This window comes from Marmota marmota, unplaced genomic scaffold (genome assembly GCF_001458135.2).
Source record: "Marmota marmota marmota unplaced genomic scaffold, marMar, whole genome shotgun sequence".
In the NCBI taxonomy this organism is placed as follows: domain Eukaryota; kingdom Metazoa; phylum Chordata; class Mammalia; order Rodentia; family Sciuridae; genus Marmota; species Marmota marmota.
Genome location: NW_026000016.1, coordinates 19,156,743 through 19,178,631, shown reverse-complemented (window position 1 = coordinate 19,178,631; position 21,889 = coordinate 19,156,743). Strand labels below are relative to the sequence as shown.

At 35.4% G+C, this 21,889-nt stretch overlaps 1 protein-coding gene across 2 annotated transcripts in view; it reads right to left on the bottom strand.

Annotated features, from left to right (window-relative positions):
* Window positions 1-240: 240 nt before the first annotated feature.
* Desi2 (desumoylating isopeptidase 2) overlaps window positions 241-21,889 on the bottom strand; it is a 50,683-nt gene continuing 29,034 nt past the window's right edge. The window contains exons 2-5 of one of the 2 annotated variants that reach the window (XM_015483555.2): window positions 20,162-20,234; window positions 17,284-17,377; window positions 15,346-15,487; window positions 241-3,658 (exon numbers count right to left, since the gene is read on the bottom strand). In XM_015483555.2, the coding sequence (XP_015339041.1) occupies window positions 3,425-3,658; window positions 15,346-15,487; window positions 17,284-17,377; window positions 20,162-20,234 (543 nt within the window). In that variant the 3' untranslated portion in view covers window positions 241-3,424. The remainder of the gene's footprint in view (window positions 3,659-15,345; window positions 15,488-17,283; window positions 17,378-20,161; window positions 20,235-21,889) is intronic. The other variant, XM_048809260.1, reaches the window with a different exon arrangement.

Sequence of the window (21,889 nt, the reverse complement as noted above, 5' to 3'; positions counted from 1 at the left end):
AGCAGGCGTGGCTATGTGCTCTTTGAGAGTTAAGGTGCTGGCCCCTTGGGCTTGAGGGAGAGCAAGAGGAATATATGTGAATAAATATACCTGTGAATATAGTAGGAAAACATGATGGAGAGGGGGTGGCCATGTTCCTGTAGATAGGATTCTTGGATTTTAGAAATAACCTCCCACTCCACCCCCAACACAAATACACAACAGTGTAGTCTCCTGTAAGTAAGAAAGCACAATAAAACATTTCTTATAAAAGTATTTTTTAATAAATTGATGTATTTCAATGTTGTAACATGATAGCCCAATGCTATATCAAGGTAGCAAAAGTGAAGATTCCTGGTATTTTTATATAAACACTATGAATGACAGTACATTTGCATTCAACTTCACAAGAAATTATCTTCAGGTCTATGAAGATTCTTTGACAGCTGTAACACCTTTTGATAGTAAAGATGTATGTGTATGGACCGAGTAGACAATTAAAGTCTAACAATTGAGCTGCATTCTTAAAACATACTGAAGAAAAGAGGATACAATGGCAGATGGCCAACTTGTTGAATAAATCTGAAATTTTTTAAACTTAGTCATTTAATGAAAATATAGCATGTATCAAAATTAAAGGGTATTTTACAGAAATGGAGCCATAAGACATACAGATTAGAACCCTGAAGCAGCGAATGTGTTTCTACCCGTTTTGTGATGGAAGAAGCTATGGAAATAGTCCTGCAGCTGTCTGTGGTGCTGAATCTCCCCATACACACAATGCTATCAATTGACTAAAACCAGAATTCCCTGCTCTGTACAAATGCTGGTGATGGGTAACTTATGCTATTGCTGTGGGTCAGAGCAATAGTTGGCTGGAGTTCAGGCGTCAAGTGGAGGCGCTCTAGGATTGTACACCGCCTTCTACACTTCCACAAGTCACACTTTCCAAAGCTGATGCTCCCTTCTTAGGGTTAAAGAACCCCTAGGGTATTTAAAACAAACAGCAGAAACCAGAAACTTTTGACCTAATACTATTATTACTGTCTAACCCACCAGGAGAGATATGTTTCACTTGGTTACAACAAAAAGTATATTCCACTAAACTGATTGCATGTATATTAATAACTAGATTTTTGACATGAGATTTCTTCTTAGAGATCAGATTGAGAACAAGATTTGTTTCCTCTAAGGGTGAGGAAAAGTAGGTTAAATTAATTAAATTCATTCTCAATTTGAACTGTAGAGAAGGACGACCTTCAGAGATTTTCTGAAGTAACATATATTTCTTTCTCTCAAACTCAAGTACAATTAGATTGCAAGGAACCTCAGGTCCAGAATTTTATCTGCTGATAGTGTGGCCCAAGGCCACTAATTATTTCTACAATGACCCTTTATACTATTTTTAAACTCCAAATGCTGCAGATGCAGATGAAAGTAAATACAACAAAATAACAATAAATTCATTTGTGTGCTGTGTTGCTGAAATATGGATAAACACAGATGGGATGTTTCTGTCTGTTCACCAAGAGGTATTCAACTAATGCCTAGTCCTGTGGGTCAGTACCCAGGTTTAAAACATGTACATTTGAATAGATTAGAAAATTGTAATCCACATTGTTATAAAAATCCAAGCCAACTGCATCAAACATTTCCTACTAACATGGGTTTTGGTACTTTCAGTGAACAACTTCCTGTTAGAGCTTTAATGTTTTTTCAAGTCAACACTTCATAAAGATCATATATTTCTTCTTTCTATCACATCTTTGAAAGAGGTGCTTAAATTACTGAGAGTAATTTGTAAAGACTTTCCTCTCTGGAAACAGAACAGTCAAAAAGTAGAGTGGCTTCATTTTCCTCAGGCCAATGCTTATAACCCAAGGTTTATTTTCCCTATTAAGAGGGTGTGCTTAAGTTGATAAAAATCAATCAAAATTAGCTTATGTAAAAGTTAAAAATGTAGTTTACTGAAAGCTATGTATTATCACATAGAGCAATAGTAAATAATCGAATCTGAAAGTTTAAATAAATGTAAATAACTTCAAAACTAACAATATATATAAAGCTGAAGTCACTGCCTTGGATCATTTATATACTACATCCAATATATTACCTAGGACATTCATTCTTAAGGCAGAAAAATTGAATTTGACATGTAATGACTTGCTTCTTACATCCAAGGGTCAAACTGGGAGTAGACTCGAGCAGACAGCTCTTCCTTGCTAATGAGGATTTGTCTGTGGCAACAGTTTCATTCTTAGAGTATGTTAGGTAAGAGACAGACATTTGAAAGAACGTAGATAAATTTGAGACATACAAAGTGAGACATACAAATATGGTTTTAGTAAGAGGTCAATGAGAACAGGCATTCTATTATGAGGTGAAACTACTCCCAAGACAAACTAACAAACTCTGACATACCCTTTCTGATATAGTACATAAAAAAGTATGAAATATCAAAGAATTACCTTTTTTGGGGTGTGTTTCTTTAGACTCTAGTTTTCAAGGTCTAGTATAAAAGGCAGCCTGAATAGCTAAGAGCAGTTGAATGTCAACTCAAACTGCTACTCGAAGGCTACCACTTAGGATATTCCTACCCCATCAACAAAAACCTGTGTGGGGAGGAAATTATAATGTATTAAAATGAAAGTGAAGCCCCTCCCCCAACACATGTGCAAAAACACTTGTCAGTTACAAGAAGACTATCTTCAACAAAAACATCTTAATTATAGAATCAGAGGCATCAAAGCCAGACAGACACAAGAACTCCACCCTGCCCAGGTGGATGGATATTTGGGATGAAACCAATGGTTCCATGGGCACCTTGGGAGCTGTGCTACTCAGAGTGGGAGGAGTGTAAAAAGGAACTGACCCAGGGTCCCGAGTCCTCGGGGCTGTATGTGCTCCTTCATATCAGGCCAGTTTGGTTCTCTGCATCCTGGTGCCAAAAATGTTAATAAAACAAAAACAAGTCTAAAAGACAATTCTTAAGCAGGTGATGGTAACTATAGTTGTGAAAGTACCTTTTTGTGTGCCTAAAATTTATGCTGTAGCTCTGGTATTTATCAGGAAGTGTACAAAGATTACCTGCCTAATTTTTGAAGACGAAGATTTTCTTCTTTCACGGTGGCAGAAGTCCATGCAAGATTTGTAAACAGCAATACAAAATACTGTAAACATAACTTAACAGAGCTTGTATAAAACAAGAAGTAACTCCAAATTTACAAGTGGGTAAAAAAAACCGAGGGCAGCTTCATACAAAGTTCTCCCTCCTGCGCCAAGTGATTTGTTTTTGATTACAAATATAATCCTGAGCTGAAAAACTGGGATTTGGGGGAGAGCCATCTTTGCATACGAAATATCCAAAGGATGCTTACTCTGTTTACTTTTCTCTAGTGATATTCAACTGCCAGTGACAGTTCCGAAGGTGTGACTTTGGAGACATTTATAGTTTAGTGTGGCGCCCGGGTCTGGAGCCTGCTGTAGCACTTGCCATGGCAGCAGATGCTGCAGCATCTTCTGCTTCTTCCAGTTCATCCTGGAGCTCTTGGCTGACACTAGACTGCAGGGCTGCAGGAGTGAGCCACTCTTTTGGGAGGCAACTCTGTAGAAAGGGTATACAGGAGCTGAAGTAGGCAAGTCGATTGATCCAGCGCGGAATCTCTTTCCCACAAAGAATCTACCGAGGAGAAAGAGTTCTGTATTAGGTAAGAGAGGTCAAGGTTATCTGGTCAACTGCCAAGGAAGCAGAGGAGAGGAAGAAGGTGAATGTACAGAAAAGCCACTGCAGACCAGCCTTCAGTGCTGTCACTCCTGGCTTTTGATGAGAAGCAGCTCCTTAACTCAGGAGCCTGGGGTCCCTTCTGTCAATTCCACTTCTTCCTTTCTGAAGAGCCTTGTCAAGCAGCTTACTTTTTACGTCTGTAAAATCTAGCTAATTCCACTGGGCTGCTTCCTTTCTTTGATTCTTGAACTTCTCTGAGACACATGTAAAAGTACTTTGAACAACACAGAAGAGACACTCGTTAATACAAGATATTATTAGAGCAAATAAAGCCCCAGGCAGTTGGAAGAGTTAATCTTGGGTATTTTCCTGTCAATTTTCCTTTTTCATAGATTCTTTACTACATTCCTCCAGTCTGTATCACCCCATTTTCCCCAGCAACTTTACTTCTGTGCCTGACCCACTTGTTTGAAAGAAGCTCATACTATTCCATAAAGAAATGTCCCCAGTGAATATTATGGTCAGAACAAGCCATGGAAATTTGGCCAAACTTGTCTTAAGGCTCTAGTGCCAGGAGGAATCTGCTACATCTATTTGCCCATTTATCATCTTTCTCTTGTCTTCAGTGCACCTGAGCCCTTTCCCTTCACTTCAAACAGTAAGCTAGGTTTTTTATAATGCTAAATTTACTTTTTATTATCCTCTCCCTCTTGCACACAACCATAATTGAGTCCCTGGTTCCACTTCCACTTTGGTGCTTTTGCCTCCAGTCATGCCAAAGATTATGATCATGTGATCTGAAATTGCCATCTTAAATATCTGTGTATCTTTAGTTAATGACCTTGCAAAGGAGTTTCAAAATATCTATGTCCAAAAATGAGTTAAAACTTAAAAAAAAGATGGGCATCAGTAATTATGCAACATTACCCCACCACCCCACCAGAGATTTAGCTGTACCCCTTAATGGTCACTACAGGTATTTTGAATAGGAAAAGTGAGATAATTTCACTTGAGGGAAGGGAGTGTGTTCTGCTAATTTTTGATTATTTAACACCCATCCCAGTGCCTGAGAGTACAGAGAGGCAGATAGTATTTAAAATGTCTGAAGAATGTGTACACGGACTAGATCTGGGAGAAAAGTGACAACAACCTTATATGATACCATTCCTGCCTACTCTTTTTTAAAAAAAATTTTTTTTAAATTGTTGATAGAACTTTATTTTGTTTATTAATTTATTTATATGTGGTGCTAAAAATCGAACCCAGTGCCTCACACATGCTAGGCAAGGGCTTTATCACTGAACCACAACCTTAGCCTTATCTACTCTTTTTTTAATGTGGTATTAGGAATTGAAACTAGGGCCTTGTGACATCTGTCTATTCTTAAAAGCAGTGGTAAACCTGAAAGGTATTTAGGGATATCTACATACTTTGAGATTAATCAATTTGTGACTAAGAATATTTAATGTGTTAGCCACTGCTGTTTAAGTCATTTCTCTCATCACTCTTCTTTTTGAGTGTGAATTTTATTCAGCTAGCTACTTTCGCTTTCATATTTTTCCATGGGTTACAGGCAAAGCTGACTTCATCCCAATCTTTGGCTTGATTAGCCTGAAATAGTTACATAATATACAGTCACCTATTTTCTAGATGAAATTTTATTGGAATAGCCATGTCTAACTCATTTAGATACTGCTTATGATTCTTGGACTATTAAGGCAGAGGCAGAGTTGAGACCATGAACAACAGTTCATCTATAAGCCTAAAATATTTACTATCTGGCTCTTTAAAAAAAAGTGACAACACCTGGGTAAAGTTTTGAAAGCTTTGGGTCAATATCTATTAGTAGGGTCACTTAGCATTACAACCTGAATTTTTAAAACAAAACAAAAACTGTTGTTGATAGTGATGTAACTGATATTATATGTATAAATTGAGTCATAATATAAAATTTACTTCTTACTATGGCTAGGTTTCAAAAAGTATTTGTTTTAAACAACATGACCACTTTTGCTTTTAAGTTTCAATCCAGAAATCTCTTTTCTAGGAATCCATTTCAGAGATATACTGGCAAAAATAAAGAGTTATGCATAAGATATTCATTACAGCACTCTCTGCAATAGAAAAAGACTAAAATAACCCAAGTAATATTAATGGGAATTGGTTGAATAAATTGTGGTATATCCACATAGGACTATTCAGCTGAGAAAAGAAATGAGAAATTTCTCTGTTGCAGAATGAATCTAGGCTGTTTAGGAGTCCTTCCTTATCCATAGTTTTACTTTCCACAGTTTCAGTGGTCAACTGAGGTCTGAAAATATTAACATATGTCTTGAGACCATGTTTACCTAACTTTTATTATAGTATACTATCCCAATTGTTCTATTTTATTAGTATTGTTAATCCCTTACTATGCCTAATTTATAAATCAAACTTGATCATATGGAAAACCAGTATAGGATTTGGTACTATCTGTGGTTCCAGGGGCTCTGGGAATGTATCTCCCTTGGAAAATGGGGTATTGCTGTATTGCTAAGTTAAAAAAAAAAAAAAAAAAAGTTAAAGTGGAGAAAGCTGTGAATATGATGCTCCCAAAATATAATGTTGGGACAGAATAACAATAATTGACATTCTAAATCAAAAAGTGAGAAAAGGAAAGCAAGAAAGGAGAAAGGAGTCATTTGTTCCAAGTAATTTTGAAGTCCAACTGCATAACCTCCATAGGTTTCTCACTCTGCCCTTTGGGCCCCTGGTCCTGTCCCTGGAGTCAAACTTTCTCTGGTCTATTTTATGTCTAGAATTTTCAGAGTCTCGAGTCTTGTTTTCATTTTGTCCTCCCTCTGTACTTTCAGTCCAAGCTGCCAGTGTTCCTGTTAATATAAATGTAATAGGTCTCTTGTGTGTTTTTGTTTTGGGGTGGGGTAGGGTGGACACCATGGGAATACCAGGGATTGAACCCAGGGGTCTTAACCACTGAGCCACCAGTAGCCCCCAGACCTATTTAATTAATTAACTAATTAATTATTTTGAGATCACTAAGTTTTTCAGGGCCTTGCTAAATTGTTGAGGCTGGCTTTGTACATGTAACCCTCCTGCCTTGTCCTCCTGAGCTGCTGGGATTACAAGCATGTGCCACTGTGCCCAGCAGACCTCCTGTTTGTCATGGGATCGCCTCCATTAGACAAGAGAATCCCTTCGCAGATCTTTTCTGGATAATTCATCGCTATTTTTGGTTTCTGCTGAGATGGTTGAAAGGATCCATGAATCATACATTTAATCCCTGTAGCAGCTGGAAAGGCAGTTCAGTATAACCTTAGACTTCTTTCTATAGCATGCTTTCTTTACAGTAAAGTTCTAGATTTTAGCATCTTTTGCAATCTGCATAGGATGAGGATTCCCAAATCATCAAGTAATAGTTCCTTTTTTTGCTTAACAGTTTTCCCAACTCATCAATCTTTTCATGGTTTAATATAAGCATTAAGAAGAAAGTAGGGGGCTGGGATTGTGGCTCAGTGGCAAAGTACTCGCATGTGTGAGGCACTGGGGTTCAATCCTCAGCACCACATAAAAAGAACTAAATAAATAAGTACTGTGTCCATCTACAACTAAAAAATATTAAAAAAAAAAAAAAAGAAGAAGAAAGTAGGTGGCACTTCTATACTTTGCTTGGAAATCTCAGCTAAATATCTGAGTTTACTGCTAACAAGTTCTGCTTTTCATACAACTATAAGGAAAAATTTAGTTAAGCTTTCTGCCACCATGTATCAAGGATACCCTTTTGTTCAGTTTTCAATAGTATGTTCCTCATTTCCTTCTGAGCCTTGACTAGCAGCACCTTTAATATCCATGTTTCTATTAATAGTCTATACAAGGTTAATCCACGCTAGGCTTTTTCTGTCAAACACTTCAAACTCCAGTCTTTATATCTTCCTTAATAATTCTAAAATTATTTGTATGTTTTTAGGTATTTGTTATTATAGCACCCTATACTTCCAGGTACTGACATTTGTACTAGTATCCTATGGCTGCTTTAACAAATTACAGAAACTTGGTAGATTAAAATGTGACAAATAAAAAAAAATTCCATAAATTAAATTTCTTATAGTTCTGGAAGTCAAAGAAGGGTACAGGGGAGTGAAATGGAAGTTAGATTTCCATGAATATACTACCACATTTTTTATATCTGACGTTGGAACCATGGAAAGAATTTATATAAAACAAAATTAAATTTTAAAACCCTATTTCTTAAAAAAAAAAAAAGATAAACAGATAAATCTGTAGCTCAGTGGTAAAGCACTTGGCTAGCATGTGTAAATCTTGGGTTTGATCTGCAAAAAAACAAAGGGGTAACAGAACAAAGGAGATTAATTCATTACTGAGTTGAGTTGGTGGTAAAACCAAAGAGAGAAATGATTCTAATTTACTGTGAAACACAAATTTGTATGTCTTTAATAAGTTATACTCTTAAGGACTGAATAAACTCCCCAAACCTACAACTTTCTAGTAATGATATTGTTGTTGGCTACAGTGGTGATGCTATTATTCTAAAGCTGCTTTAGATATGGAAAGATAAAACAAAATGAGTAATTATGTTCTTGTTGCTGACAACTTGGGTTTTTTGACTTGAGATAGAGAACACACAGCTATTGTACTGATAAGGTTAAGTTAAAGCCCTATGGCCTGAATTTGTGGTAAAAACATTACCATGAATCTACAAAAAGTCCTACTTCTGTCTACTAGGGGAAAAAAGAAATCTAGAAACTACTAGCAATTTAGTAGTAATGAGCAGATTAAAGTTTCTAAGTATTTCTTATCAGAAATAAGCCTGGAATATCTTGTTATACTAGGAAACAAAAAGGTAATCAAAGATTATTTAGAACAAACCAGGAGCCTTCTCAAAGAGGATCCCATTGATCAAAGATGGGTCAAGAATAAAATTGGTAACCTTTGGAGAATTCTAGGGAGGGAACTGTTCCTAAAAACTACCTTTAGTTTTGATGATATGCTAAGAGTATATGATATGCTAAGATACATTAAGACTCGGTATGTAGTTGTATTTACAGCATGACTTATAACAGTGAAAGGATATAAAAGAACATAAAACAAAATTAGCAAGGGAAAAGGAACATGGGGTAAAGCCTGGAGAAGCCTCTAGGTTTCCAATCAAGTTGAAAAATTGGTTGAGTCGTTGTTTCAGATAGAAAAACAGGTTGAATTTTTTTTTTCAGATGGACTACTCAAAGGCAGTGAGTTCCTGTTCCATCTGTTAGATTAATACCCTTCAGAGTGTGGATGACATGTATAGGTGTTGTGTGGGAAGTGCAGGAGCTGAGGCCACCCTGCTGTCTTGCAGTCAGCAGCAAGGTGTGTGCACAGGGTCAGCAGTCTGTATGAATTCCAAGTCATGTAGAATTTATAAAGGCAGCATGGGAAGGTTTTCTTTAGGAAGAAGCAGTACTGAAAGACAAAGACTCAGTACTGAAAGACAAGTCTTCTTCCTTAGAGCCTCCTCAAGTACCAGGGTTTTGGTTTTTTGATGTTGTTACAAAAATCAGTATGTCTCATTGAGCAATTATAACTTCACATCTTAAAAATGGTCTCTTTACTTTCATTGAGACCTTTTGTCTGAAAGGGACATATTAAAGAGGTAAAAGCTTTTGTAGGAAAATATTTTTATGTACTATAATCAGAAAAGATGTATCTATCATTCTGACCCATTAGGGATGGGTCAGAATTAAATCCTGAAATTTCAGAATATTTCAAAATGGGTTTATAGAATAGTCTGCTCCACTTTCTTCCTGATAAATATATTTACTGAATAGCCAATAGAAGATTATTCTGTTTCTGGGGAAGTTACATTTAGTAATCATCTTACTAAGGTATATGTACCAGGAGAAAGATAGAGGTGAAGGAAGAAAGCCAGCTATCAGTACACAGCAATTAATCTAGAAAGCCTTAGATTAGACTGCAGTGAAGCATCCATGTGAGGAGTGGGTGCAGGGGTCACAGTTCTGGTGATGTGGGATTTCCCTATTCCTTGTAACTTTGGGCAATAATCAAAAGTCAGAAAGGCAATTAGTCCCTGTACTAGAAATACCCAGCTAATTAACAGCTTGATTTCACCAGGGAAGGCCTTTCCTATGGACACCTGCAAATGGCCCAGATGGTTCAGCCAACATTCATGTTTTTATAGGTTAGAGCCTCACAGAAGGGTGTTCTAAATCTACAGTGATTTCCAAATAGAAGTCTTGTTCCCTGAGCCTGTACCTTTCAGATTAACTCAGCTTGTGCTGAGGCCAAAACAATATAACAATCAATGTCAGGTTTTAGTTTAAGAACCAAGTCTTAGGATCTGTGAATTCAGGATACCAAACAAACAAAAAAGCTGCCAAAAGATGTGAGAGGGCTACACAGCCAAGTTTCTAAGTTCAAGTGATAAATAAGGTTTTCCTAAGCCCTTTCTAAAATCTACTAAAACATAGGCACACTGGGATTGGCAATCACCATTAGATTTTATAACTGAAAAATCTCAGATTTTACAACTGAAAACTGCTTTTAAAAACTTTTAATAATAATATTTACATCTGGAGAGTGTCTCTATTTTCATTTTCTTTCTTTTCCCAGGTGCTCCAATAGGCAAACAAAACAACAACAAAAGAATCACCCCCCCCCCCACCGGCATCCAGTAAAAATCATGGGTCATGCAGACATTTTTTGCTTTTAATACTCAAAGGATTTAACTTCCATCTACCCTACAGCAGCAAACAAGAAAGTTGTCCTACTAACACTTTTGCTTTGCAATATTCCTTGGGTGAGAAAATCCCTGTAGCACTTGTAAAATTATAAGCATGAAACATTTTACATCAATTTCTATCATATAGTCATGATTCAATAAACCACAAAATACAAAACCATTAAAAAAAACAAAACAAAACTTCCCTACCGTTTTTTTCCCATTGCAAATGTATTCAAACCCCTAACAGTAAATTTAGTATTTACAGGTTTAACATAGCTGCTTTGGGAAATTCTACATGAAATTGTGTGGGTGGGTGTGCATGTGGATCTCAGCAGCAGCTAGGCTGATGGAACATGCTGCTAGTTCTTTTTCTGGTATTGGGGATTGAATACTCTACCCTAAGTCTTTCTAAGTTGCTGAGGCAGGCCCAGAACTTTCGATCTTTCTGCCTCAGTCTCTTGAGTAGCTGGAATTATAGGTGTGCACCATCACCCCAGGTGATATGTTTGTTTTTTTGTTCCCTCTTCCAGACTAGTGCCTAAGGTTTTTGTAGGGTCCTGGTCATATACTTTGCCAAGCTGGTAACAAAATTCTAGATTCCTAGATAAAAAGCAAGTATATACCATAAACCAAGTGATTTGTATAAATAGCTTAGGTGCAGTGAAGTCACTTCCACCAGTTCTAGAAACTGAGAACCCTCCTGAAATCCAAGTTTCCATATGCCAGACTGGGGGGTCAACATTATAGGCAGGCCTTTCTAAGGACAGTAGTCTGGAATGTTAACTCACTCCTGCATAGAAACTGACTTTTTTTTTCCTTTTTAATTTATTATTTTTTATTAGTGCATTATAGTTACAGATAATATGGGGTTCATTCTGACATAATCACACATGCACGGAATAAAATTTGTTCCATTTCAGTCCCTGGTACTTCTTTCCCTCCCCTTCCCAACTTATTTTTTGAAAACTAGTAAGTAAAGAAAAAGAAACAAAGATCTATCCTGTTTTTTCTATGTGGAATATACCTCACTCACAGTGCAGTTGAATGAACTTTGTTTAGATTCTGATTCAAACTTAACTATTAAAAAATCATGACAACTGGGGAAATTTGAACATTGTATAATTGGATAGTATTAAGGAATGAACATTGTTTTTTTTAAGGTCCGATAACTAACATTTTGATGTTAAAAATAATCATCTTTTAGAGAGCTACGAGTGAATATTTATAACTGAAATAAAACAATATTTGGGATTTTTCTCAAAATCTGAGGTTGGTCCTGGTATTCTGGAGTGGGGAGCTCATAGATGAAACAAAGTTAACCATAAGTAATAATTTTTGAAGCAGTAACAGGCATATAGGACTCATTATTATACTATCCTACTTTTATATATATTTAAAAGTTAAATATTTAGATTAGGCCAGTGGCATTTAGTTATGGTAATGCTAATGACTATTTTAGAATTGGCCATTCGCCCCAATTCCAGGAAATATGGCCTGTTTTTGGAAGAGGAGGATAAACAGGGTTGGGGGGTGGGGTGAGTTTCACTGTTTCTGAGAGAGAACCAAAGGAAGAGACAGTTTTTTTCATTCTCTGGATGTTGTGCCTAATATTACTACAGCTATCTGAAAACTATAAGGGGAGCCACAGCCTGAGAGCAGAGTCAGTGGTCTAGGAATCGCAGTTTCAAGAGATGAAAAGACATTAGCGGCCTCTTGTCACATTAAAATTGAGACAGTGACCGTATTGACAGGAAGCCTGTCGTATTCTGGACTTTGTGTTTTGGGAGATAAAATGTTTCCTCTATGTTTAAGCCAATCTAAATCAGATTCAAATGGATCTCAGTTATTGACTAAAGATTGGCAAACTTTTTTGTAAAGGCCCAAACAACACATGTTCTACATTTAATGCCATAAAGTCTTTGTTGTAACTACTCAATTCCCATTGCAGCATGAGAGCTGTCAAGGTAACAGGGAAATGAATGAACATGGTTGTATTTCAGTTAACTTTGTAGATACTGAAATTTGAACTTCACATATTCTATATGTGTCATTATGTGAATATCCCTGTTTTGATCTGTCAATAACTGAAAAATGTAAAAACCACCTTAGTTCATAGGCTGCACAAACATAAATGGCAGACTGGTATTGGCTAGCAGGCTGTAATAGTTTGCTAATCCCTGTGGACAGAAAGTACCTTTACTGCTAACATTGTATTTAAATGGTGATCATGCTTAGAATTTTTGGAACGTCTACTTAAAAGTACACATATAAACAATCAAATATAATTGCCGATGATTTTGTCTCTCTGCAACTGGTTATATGACACACATCTCCTCAACTATATTGTTAATGATGTAAAAGCACAACAATTTTATTACCTGTCTTTAAAGGCCCTAATATTAAATTTGTTTGCTTCCATTTATATGGAGTTCACTAAAATAGCTTCTTATATCTCTTCCCATTTGAGTTCTAATTTCAGCACTGCCAGAAACAAGTTGAGTGGCCTTGGTTAAATCACTTAACTTCTGGGTCTTAGTTTCTTTAACAATTTAGCATTCATAAAGAAGAAAACATGAAAACTGTGGCCTAAAACGATGGCTCCCAACCTTAACATGGTTTCAGGGGCATGTCAGGGCTGGCTGAGGTGGTAGTATAGGTGTTCAATAAAGTTACCAATTTATTTGGGAGAGAGAATCAGAGGAAGTAATAATAAAGCCTAACAAGCACTTGAATAAGAAGTCAGGATCTAATGAGTTCTTCATAACAATCTTTGATATGTCTTTTCCTAATTGGAGCCCATTTCCTTGACTATAAAAGGAGAACACTGGATTCGATGCTATTATCTCTGCCCATTTTAACATCCTATTAATCTTTGAATGCATTCCCTAAAAATGTAATATCTGAAGTAAAAAAAGCTTACAACTGTGATGTGACTACGGAGGCTGAGACAGGAGGATTTTAAGTTTGAGGCCAGCCTCAGAAGCTTAATGAAATCTTGTCTTAAAATAAAGACTGAGGATGTAGTTCAGTGATAAAGTACCTGTGGGTTCAATCCCCAGTACTGGGAAGGAGAAAAAAAGCAGCTCAGATCCACCTGCCCTCCCTTTCCTGAAAATCAACTAGTCACCTCTACGGTATTAATACAAGTACTAGACTACTGGTGGTGCTTCTCAAACTTTTATTTTCATGTGAGTCATCTGAGGATTTTGTTAAAATAAGACCTGGATTAGTACATTCATAGTGGGGCAAGGATACCACGTTTCAAAGTCATGGGTTATACTGCTAGCTAATGACACATACTTTGGCTTGCACAGTTACAGATCCCTATAGCCCTCTTCGAAAGCCATTCTATAGAAGCCACGAGGGAAGTGAAAAAGGCCAGGAGCCAAGCATTTCAGTAGAGAGGGTCACTGAAATAGCTGCTCATTTTCTCCTTTACACCTTCCACAACTTCTGTGTTACCTTGATGCTGTCGCTGTAATGATCTGAGAGATTAAGTTGGGGTGCCATCTCAAGTGTTATTTAATTCTCTAGATCTTATTTTATAATCTTCTTTATTCCTTCCCTCCACCTTCTCTTTATGGTCCTTTAATTTTATATAGTTTTGGTCTTCTGCTTGGGATTCAAGGATTGGAAAGGCAAGTGCCTATCATAGGTTTGCAGAATAAAATCAAGATAGGAGAAATGAATTACTTGTTAATAAGAGCCAGGAAAAAAATTTATGTTGGCAACTAAAATTTAGCAAAATTTTAAGCCCTATACTGAATTTCTATATTATAACCTCATTTTTAAATTTATTCTTCACTTGGCAAATGAAATTTAGCGAAACCCTAGTAGCTAAGAAACAGAAGTCTAGGCATTTCTTTTTATTATTTATTTTTTAGTTGTAGATGGCCACAATACCTTTGTTTTACTTATTTATTTATTTACTTATTTATTATGTGGTGCTGAGGATCGAACCCAGTGCCTCACACATGCCAGGCAAGCATATTATCAATGAGCTACAACTCTAGCCCGGCATTTTTTTTTTTTTTTAAAGTATGGGGGATTGAACTCAGGGGCAATCGACCCTGGCTCACATCCCTGGGGATATGAGCCACATCTCAGATCTATTTTGTATTTCATTTAGAGACAGGGTCTCACTGAGTTGCTTGGCACCTCGCTGTTGCTAAAGCTGGCTTCGAACTCGCAACTCTCCCTGTCTCAGCCTCTGGGATTATAGGCATGTGCCACTGCATCTGGCCAGCATTTCTTTTTTTAAAGTGAAAATTTCAGGTAAGATATGTTTGGATCTTAAAATATCCAAAGGTTCATGTGCTTGGTCACCAGTGTGAGGTGCTATTGGGAGGTGGCAGAATCTTTTAAGATGTGGGTCCTAGTAGTAGGTTATCAGGTCATTGGGGGTATGTTCTTGAAGAGGACATAGGACATGCCCTCTTTTTCTCTCTCTGCTTTCTGGCCACTATGAGATAAACAGCTCATCCACTACATGTTCCCTGTCATGATGTGCTATGCTGCCATAGGCCCAAAACCAAAAGGGCTGACCTACCATGGACTGAATCCATGAGCCAAAATAAACCTTTCCTATTTTAAAGTTGTTTTTCTTGGATATGTGTCACTTCCAAGGAACATTAACATGATATTGCAATAAAATGAGTAAGAATAAGAGACAACTACTTGTACCCTGTCCTGATGGTAACGGAATGAAAAGAATTACCATTTAAAGATGTACTAACTCTGAAGTTGCCAACTCAGGAAAGATCATACAAGAGAAAGAAATACAAATACTATTTTTCATACAAGAATAATCAGAAAAAGAAATGAAACAAGATTGAATATAGTGGGACAGCAAGTATATTATTATTATTATTTATCCAAACAACTTTTAAAATAAAATTTAATTTACCTCTGATAAAGCTGAAGAAAAGTGATTGCAGTTTTTATGCATCAAATGATATGCATTGCCTTTATATTCTTTTCCCAGTTCTTCTACAATTTTTTCTATATCATCTTCTAGGAAGTCAGTGCTCCCTAAAACAACAGCTTCTCTTAAAGAACAGAAAGAAAAGATAAAAATGAAAAAATGGAAGAAAAAGAGAACATAGCTGTGTGAGGTTTAGTTATTTATAAGCATATTTAAAAGCTTGTTTATTTCCAGGAATATTATGATTGAAGTAATAAATCAGGATCAATAAGACTAAAGGTAAATGAAATATTTTTAAAATTTCAATTATTTTAGCTCCAACTTTTCCGCAGCAAGCTTGTAAGTACACTATTTTCTATATTATACAAATATACAAGTTGTCTTCTTTATGAAACAATATATGTCATTAGAGAACCAGTTCCATGCTAAAAATATTCTTGCTTAATTATACTCACCAGCAAAGGGCTGGCCATATTTTCACTTAGAAATAATCTTTTAACTTATCTGCTGCCACTGTGCTGCAGTGAGATGAACTGTCAAACCTGACTACGTTTTTAAAAGCATTATAAAAAATATGAAACAAAAATAACCAGAAAGTACTACCCTGGAAAATGCAATAGACATTATTCACTCAATAAAAGGCAGAATTTTAGTCAAATACAAGGTAGGTGTCAAAGAAAGCTGAAAATAATTAGAAAGTTGTTTTATTATCAAGCAGTTTTGCTTAAAGGAGACCTAAGGAATGGATTCAAGATACATTATAGCACTTCTATACCTAAATGGTTTGATTCAGTGGTAAGCTAAGAGTTACAACTTTGCAGTAAGCCCTGTACTGAACTTCTCTATGTTATAACCTCATTTTGTTATTATTTTTCACTTGGCAAGTTAACTATCATAGGCCCATAAGTTTCTTTTCTTTTCCTTGGGTACCAGGATTGAACCACTGATCCACATCCCTGTCCTTTTTAAAAATTTGAGTCAGGGTCTTGCTAGGTTGCTTAGGGCCTCACAAAGTTGCTGAGGTTGGCTTTGAACTCGTGATCTTCCTGCCTTAGCTGCCTGAGTCACTGGGATTACTGTAGTTGGTCCACAAGTTTCTTTAAAGGTTCTTGAAACTAAGATTCTAAATATTAGTACAAATGATTTCTCTTTAATTAAGAAATAGAAATTTGATTATTAGTATTTAGATTTTCATTGCTGTTTATCACTTGTAAGGCTCTGGAGAACACTTATATCCACACACATTTTTTTTTTTTTTAAGTGGGGCTTGAACCCAGGGACGCTTAACCACTTAAGTCACATTCCCATTCCATTTTATATTTAGAAACAGAGTTTCACTAAGTTGCTTAGGGCCTTGCTAAGTTGCAGAGGCTGGCTTTGAACTTGGGATCCTTCTATCTCAGGCTCCCGAGCTGATGGGATTACACAGACATCCACATGTTTGAGGTTTATCATTATACGTGACACCTGTATCTTAATTATAGTTTCCAGGCTAATCAGATGTTTAGTTATTTCAAATGTATAGTGTTACTTTCATTGGGAAGATGAAAGTATTTTAAATAATGATAGGTAGGTCACAATAAAACTTTTCCCCTCTTAGGAGATGGGGACTGATAATTGGGTAGGAGTTTTCTGAGGCAGAACCTGGGTTAAACAGACACAAATTTTAAAAACCAGACAGAATAACCTATATAGGTCCTGAAGAAAACCAACAGAAGTTTATTCTAGACATTTTATTTGACTAATTTTCACCTTTGCAAAACAACTTAAATAAATACATACACATGTATTATGTCAGCAAATAAAACAAAGAAACATTTTAACTTTTTAGGTTTCAATTTTACAGAATGAATTCTATATGCCTAAAGAACAAGCTTTGGTTCCTAAGACAGTGTAATGAAAATTATCCTCCCTACTTACTTAAATTTAAATGTTTCTCCTAGTTCAGAAGCATTTCCTGGGGAAATTTCAAATATTCCAGAAAAAGGATAAGGATGGCCACCATAAGCAAATTCTGCAAAGAGAAAACTCATGATTTTTAGTATTTATCACATAAATTTTAACCAGAATGCTCAATTAGCTTTAATCAATGATGAGGATAATGATAACATCTAAATATTTTTCAGTTTATTAAATGCTTTCATGATCATCTCATTTAACTATTACTAGTAGAGAAATAGTTGTCACAAAAGATCTGAAACTTGAATAATAAAAGATACTTAAAGGTAATCTTGACTATTATATTTACTTTGTACTCACAAAAAAGGAGAGTGACTAACACTCAAAAGTGAACAGTCTCTCTGCAAAAGCATCATGCCAAACTAAGTAGATGGTCAGCTCAGTGTTTTGTCACTTTTCAAACTTACACTTGAGTGGAGAAACTGTCTAATGGCATGAATTTTCATGGTTCCTGGGATCAAGACTGGATTTATGCTAGAGTAAAGGTAAAACATCAAACCTAAAACAGTGAATTTAATTCCCCTTGTTCCAAAAATAAGCTGTCAAAATTAACATATACACCCACCCCTCATACAGTCACACTCTGCACAATAATCTTTTAGCTAGGAGGACACTGCATGTATGACCAGCTTATCAGATATAAATTCTCCTCTAGAACAAAAGCAGAGAATAGTTTCAAATCAGGAAGGAGGAAAAATTTCTGACCACAGTTCTATTTTCTCAGGCAGATTTTTAAGTGGTTAAGTCTTAGTAGATACAAAGAATTCCAAACAATATTTAAATTAATCTCATCACTTAAGATTTATTAAATATAATCTTAAAAGGTCTTAGAACAAAGCATAGGAAATAACAAGGCAGATACTAAGTATTCTCTGGATTTAGATCTTTCAGAAAAAAAATTACGTAGATGAGAAAGTATTTAGTATTCAATTTTGAAATATAAATTTCACATTTTTTAAAATATTTATTTTTTAGTTGTAGTTGATCACAATATCTTTATTTATTTATTATTTTTATGTGGTGCTCAGGATTGAACCCACGGCCCTGCATATGCTAGGTGTGCGCTCTACTGTTGAGCCACAACCCCAGCCCCAAATTTCACACTTTTTAATGATAGAATTTTATAGAGATATTGTAGATAATCAGATTGGACATAGAAAATCACATCTAGATTTAACTCTTTCAATTATAGTAAGGAAAAAAGATCCACTTATTCTTTTATAAAAGAAGCAATTATCCACTTTGAAGAATATATTTGGTCATAGTTTTGCTATGTTTACATGGACATGTTTTGAATCATGCTTCTAATTATTCCTAAATCATTTTATGAAGAGGAATAATAATTATGCAGGTAACAGAACAATGGCCCAGCATATAAGAACATTTGAGTTCAAATTTTCAAATCCTACTTGTTAGCATATGACTTTCAGCAGGTTTGAGCCTCAGTTACTTCATCTGAAAAACAGAAAATGCTACATGCCATCAACTACTGCACAGTAGTTCATGTGGTTCAAAACTTGATGGCACTTCAACTGTAGCATATGAACCAAATTTCAGTCAAGAAGGAATACAAGTACAATTTTGGTGAAAGCCACACAAATCAAGAGAACAAATGCACACACCATGATAGCACCTATAGCAATACTCTAATCATTAAAACTTTCAGCCCAAACATCTCATTGTTTGTTTCTTGGGATTATTTGGTAGGTGCAGCCTTTCAAATAAAATGGAGCTTAAATAAAAGATCTTTATAGCTCAGATTTAATATGCTAAACTGTATCTAGAGGCAGCTAATGTGGAATAAAAAAGGGGGCAGGGCTGGGGATATAGCTGTGTGGTAGAGCACCCGCTTAGCATGCACCAGGTCAAGTTCCATCCTCACCATCAAAAAAAACCGGATTGGTACATTTAAGAAAATGGGTCATTATTTATTTTAGCTAAAGCTGACAAGTAATCTCAGGAGTAACTCTGAGAAAGCCACAGTAACACTCTTAAAGTTTATAAAGACTGTTTCGCTGATGTAAATACGGGCATTTCTGCTGTAGATTAAGTTTATGCTTCAAACTGGTATATTATCATAACCCTCATGAAGTGGGCAATGTGATCTATCTTAAGGACAGATCATTATTAGTTACCAGTTACAACCTGATCATGAATAGATCATCTTTTACTAAGAGTGGGAACCAGAACAAAGAAAAAAGCTGTTGAAAACACAGCTCCTGTCATGTTTATCATAATGAAGCATAATAAAGGTAACCAGAATGAAAAAGGCTGAGTTTATGACAAAGGCCATCATTCTTGAGCAAAATCTAGATGTAATCTAAAGCAGGATTTGCTCAGCAAAGTCTTTAGACTTTATAGATGTGTATTTATAGGTTTACAAAACCAAATTTATTATTGAAATTCCCTCAGGAAATTGGTATTTCAAATTTGACATTGTCTAACACAACACTTTGTTCCAGACAAAATGATTGTTTTCATAATGCAAAGTTTCTTAGGGACTCTTAACAATATACATTAGAGCAAAACAAACTATCATAGTAAAATGATCTCAAAAGGGAAGTATTTTGTTAACACATAGTATTTCGAATAAAAGATGATAAAATGAATGTACACCTCTGTATTTTGAGAACTTTCTCCCTAGATACATTCTATTTTGGAAAATTTTCCAAAACAGTACAAACAAATATGGGGATATTCCCTCCACCCTCACTTCACTTTCTGCAATAACATATGGGAGTGGTTTAAAAAAAAAAAAGAAAAAAGTTGTAATTATGATTTTGCAATTTTTTAAAGGACAAAATATTCAGAAAAGTATTTAAACTGTGTGTACACGTACCTCTTCCATATACTTCAATTCCTGAATGAAAAACTCCAATTCCAATAGATGAGGTGTATTCATTCATCCAGTACTAAGAAAAAAAACAGAAAAGATTCCAAATATCCATTCACTTACAACTCAACTACACATTATAAGAAGCATGTAATCTCACTTCTTAGTATTTTCCTTTACAACTCTGAAACTCCCACGATAACAACTCATTTGGACCCATGCATGTCTTTAAGGTTTGTGCCACATCTCATCTGGAAGGCCTTCCTGTGTTCAAACTACATTATCTAAAGCTTCGGACATAAGCAATAAAATATAAACCTGGTCAGGTCGGCAAAAATTTTACATAAAATCTCATCTGTCAGTGCTTTTTAAAAATATATAATGTCTGCTTTTGTTATCTATTTTTCTTTAATTCTAAGCTTTTAGTTTCATTCTCTAGTGAGCTCTCTGAAGGCAGGGATATTTTATTCTTTTCAACAATCATTTTATGGCATGTGTCATATATCCTGATCTGGCCTAAACTTTGACACTGATAAAGAACAGGAATAAATAATATGAAGCACAGAGGTTAGAACAATCTTCCTATCATTGGCATAAAGAAAAACTTCCTAAAAAAGGCACTATCCAAACTGGGTCCTTAGGAACTATGAGATTTCTCTAGACAGAAAACTGGATGGATTGGGTCGGAGAAGAGGAAAAAGAAATGCTAGGAAGCTGGAAGGGGAAAGGAAATGTATATAGGTAATACGATTCCAAATTACTAGAGAGGATTAAAACTAGAAGGGGTAGTAGTTAACAGCTCATTAAACAAGAGGGTAACACTTCAACAATATTACAAACCTATTTGATTTCTCCTGGTTTAGCAGATAGATAACACATCTTTAATTTTTATAAGTTTATTCAAGTCTTACTTAACCTTGGCTCTATATTCTAGCAAGTTTCTCCCAGGCCTGGAACGCTATGCATTCTCATATTGTTGGAAGAAGCATAAATGGAAAAGTTGATTTTCCCCCCTTTTAAATGGGAATAAAATTACATGATTAGAAATATTTGACAAACAATAAGGGACTTTCCCAACTAGATATCAAAATATTCACTTCAACAGTATGGTATATTGCAAGAACATCCTCAAACAATCCTTGTATATATATAAAAACATGGTATATAATACAGCATTTAAAATTAATGATAAAGGATAAATTATAAAAAATGTGTTGACAAAATTGATGAGTAAAAATGAACTTCATGTATCCAAAAGATTCTAGTGTGTCTACAAATAACCATACACTAGAATAAAAGATTAGAAAAAAATGCTACATAAGAAAGGCCAACCTAAATAAAGCAAAAAAACCTAGAACTTATAGGGAAAAACATCAAAAGACATTTAATATAAAATGCACAACTTTTTATTGTGTAAAACTATACATATAAGATCAAAACATAGAAGGGGAAAAAATTTAATACACGTAACATAGATTAATATGAGACTTCAAAGTGTTCTTCCCTATGTAAACCTACTGGATTCCTGATTTTAGACAGTCAGAATTTGAAAAGCAAGTTAGGAAAGTGAATCAAAGCAATTTTAAAGGGAGTATATCACTAATGCATATAGCAAGAAATTTCATAAAACATTTACCCAAACATATTTAATACCAGAATTTGGGCAGGAAAAGTTCAGACAGCCAAATATACCTATAAATAAAACCTCAACTAGAAAAAATAACTCCTACAGAT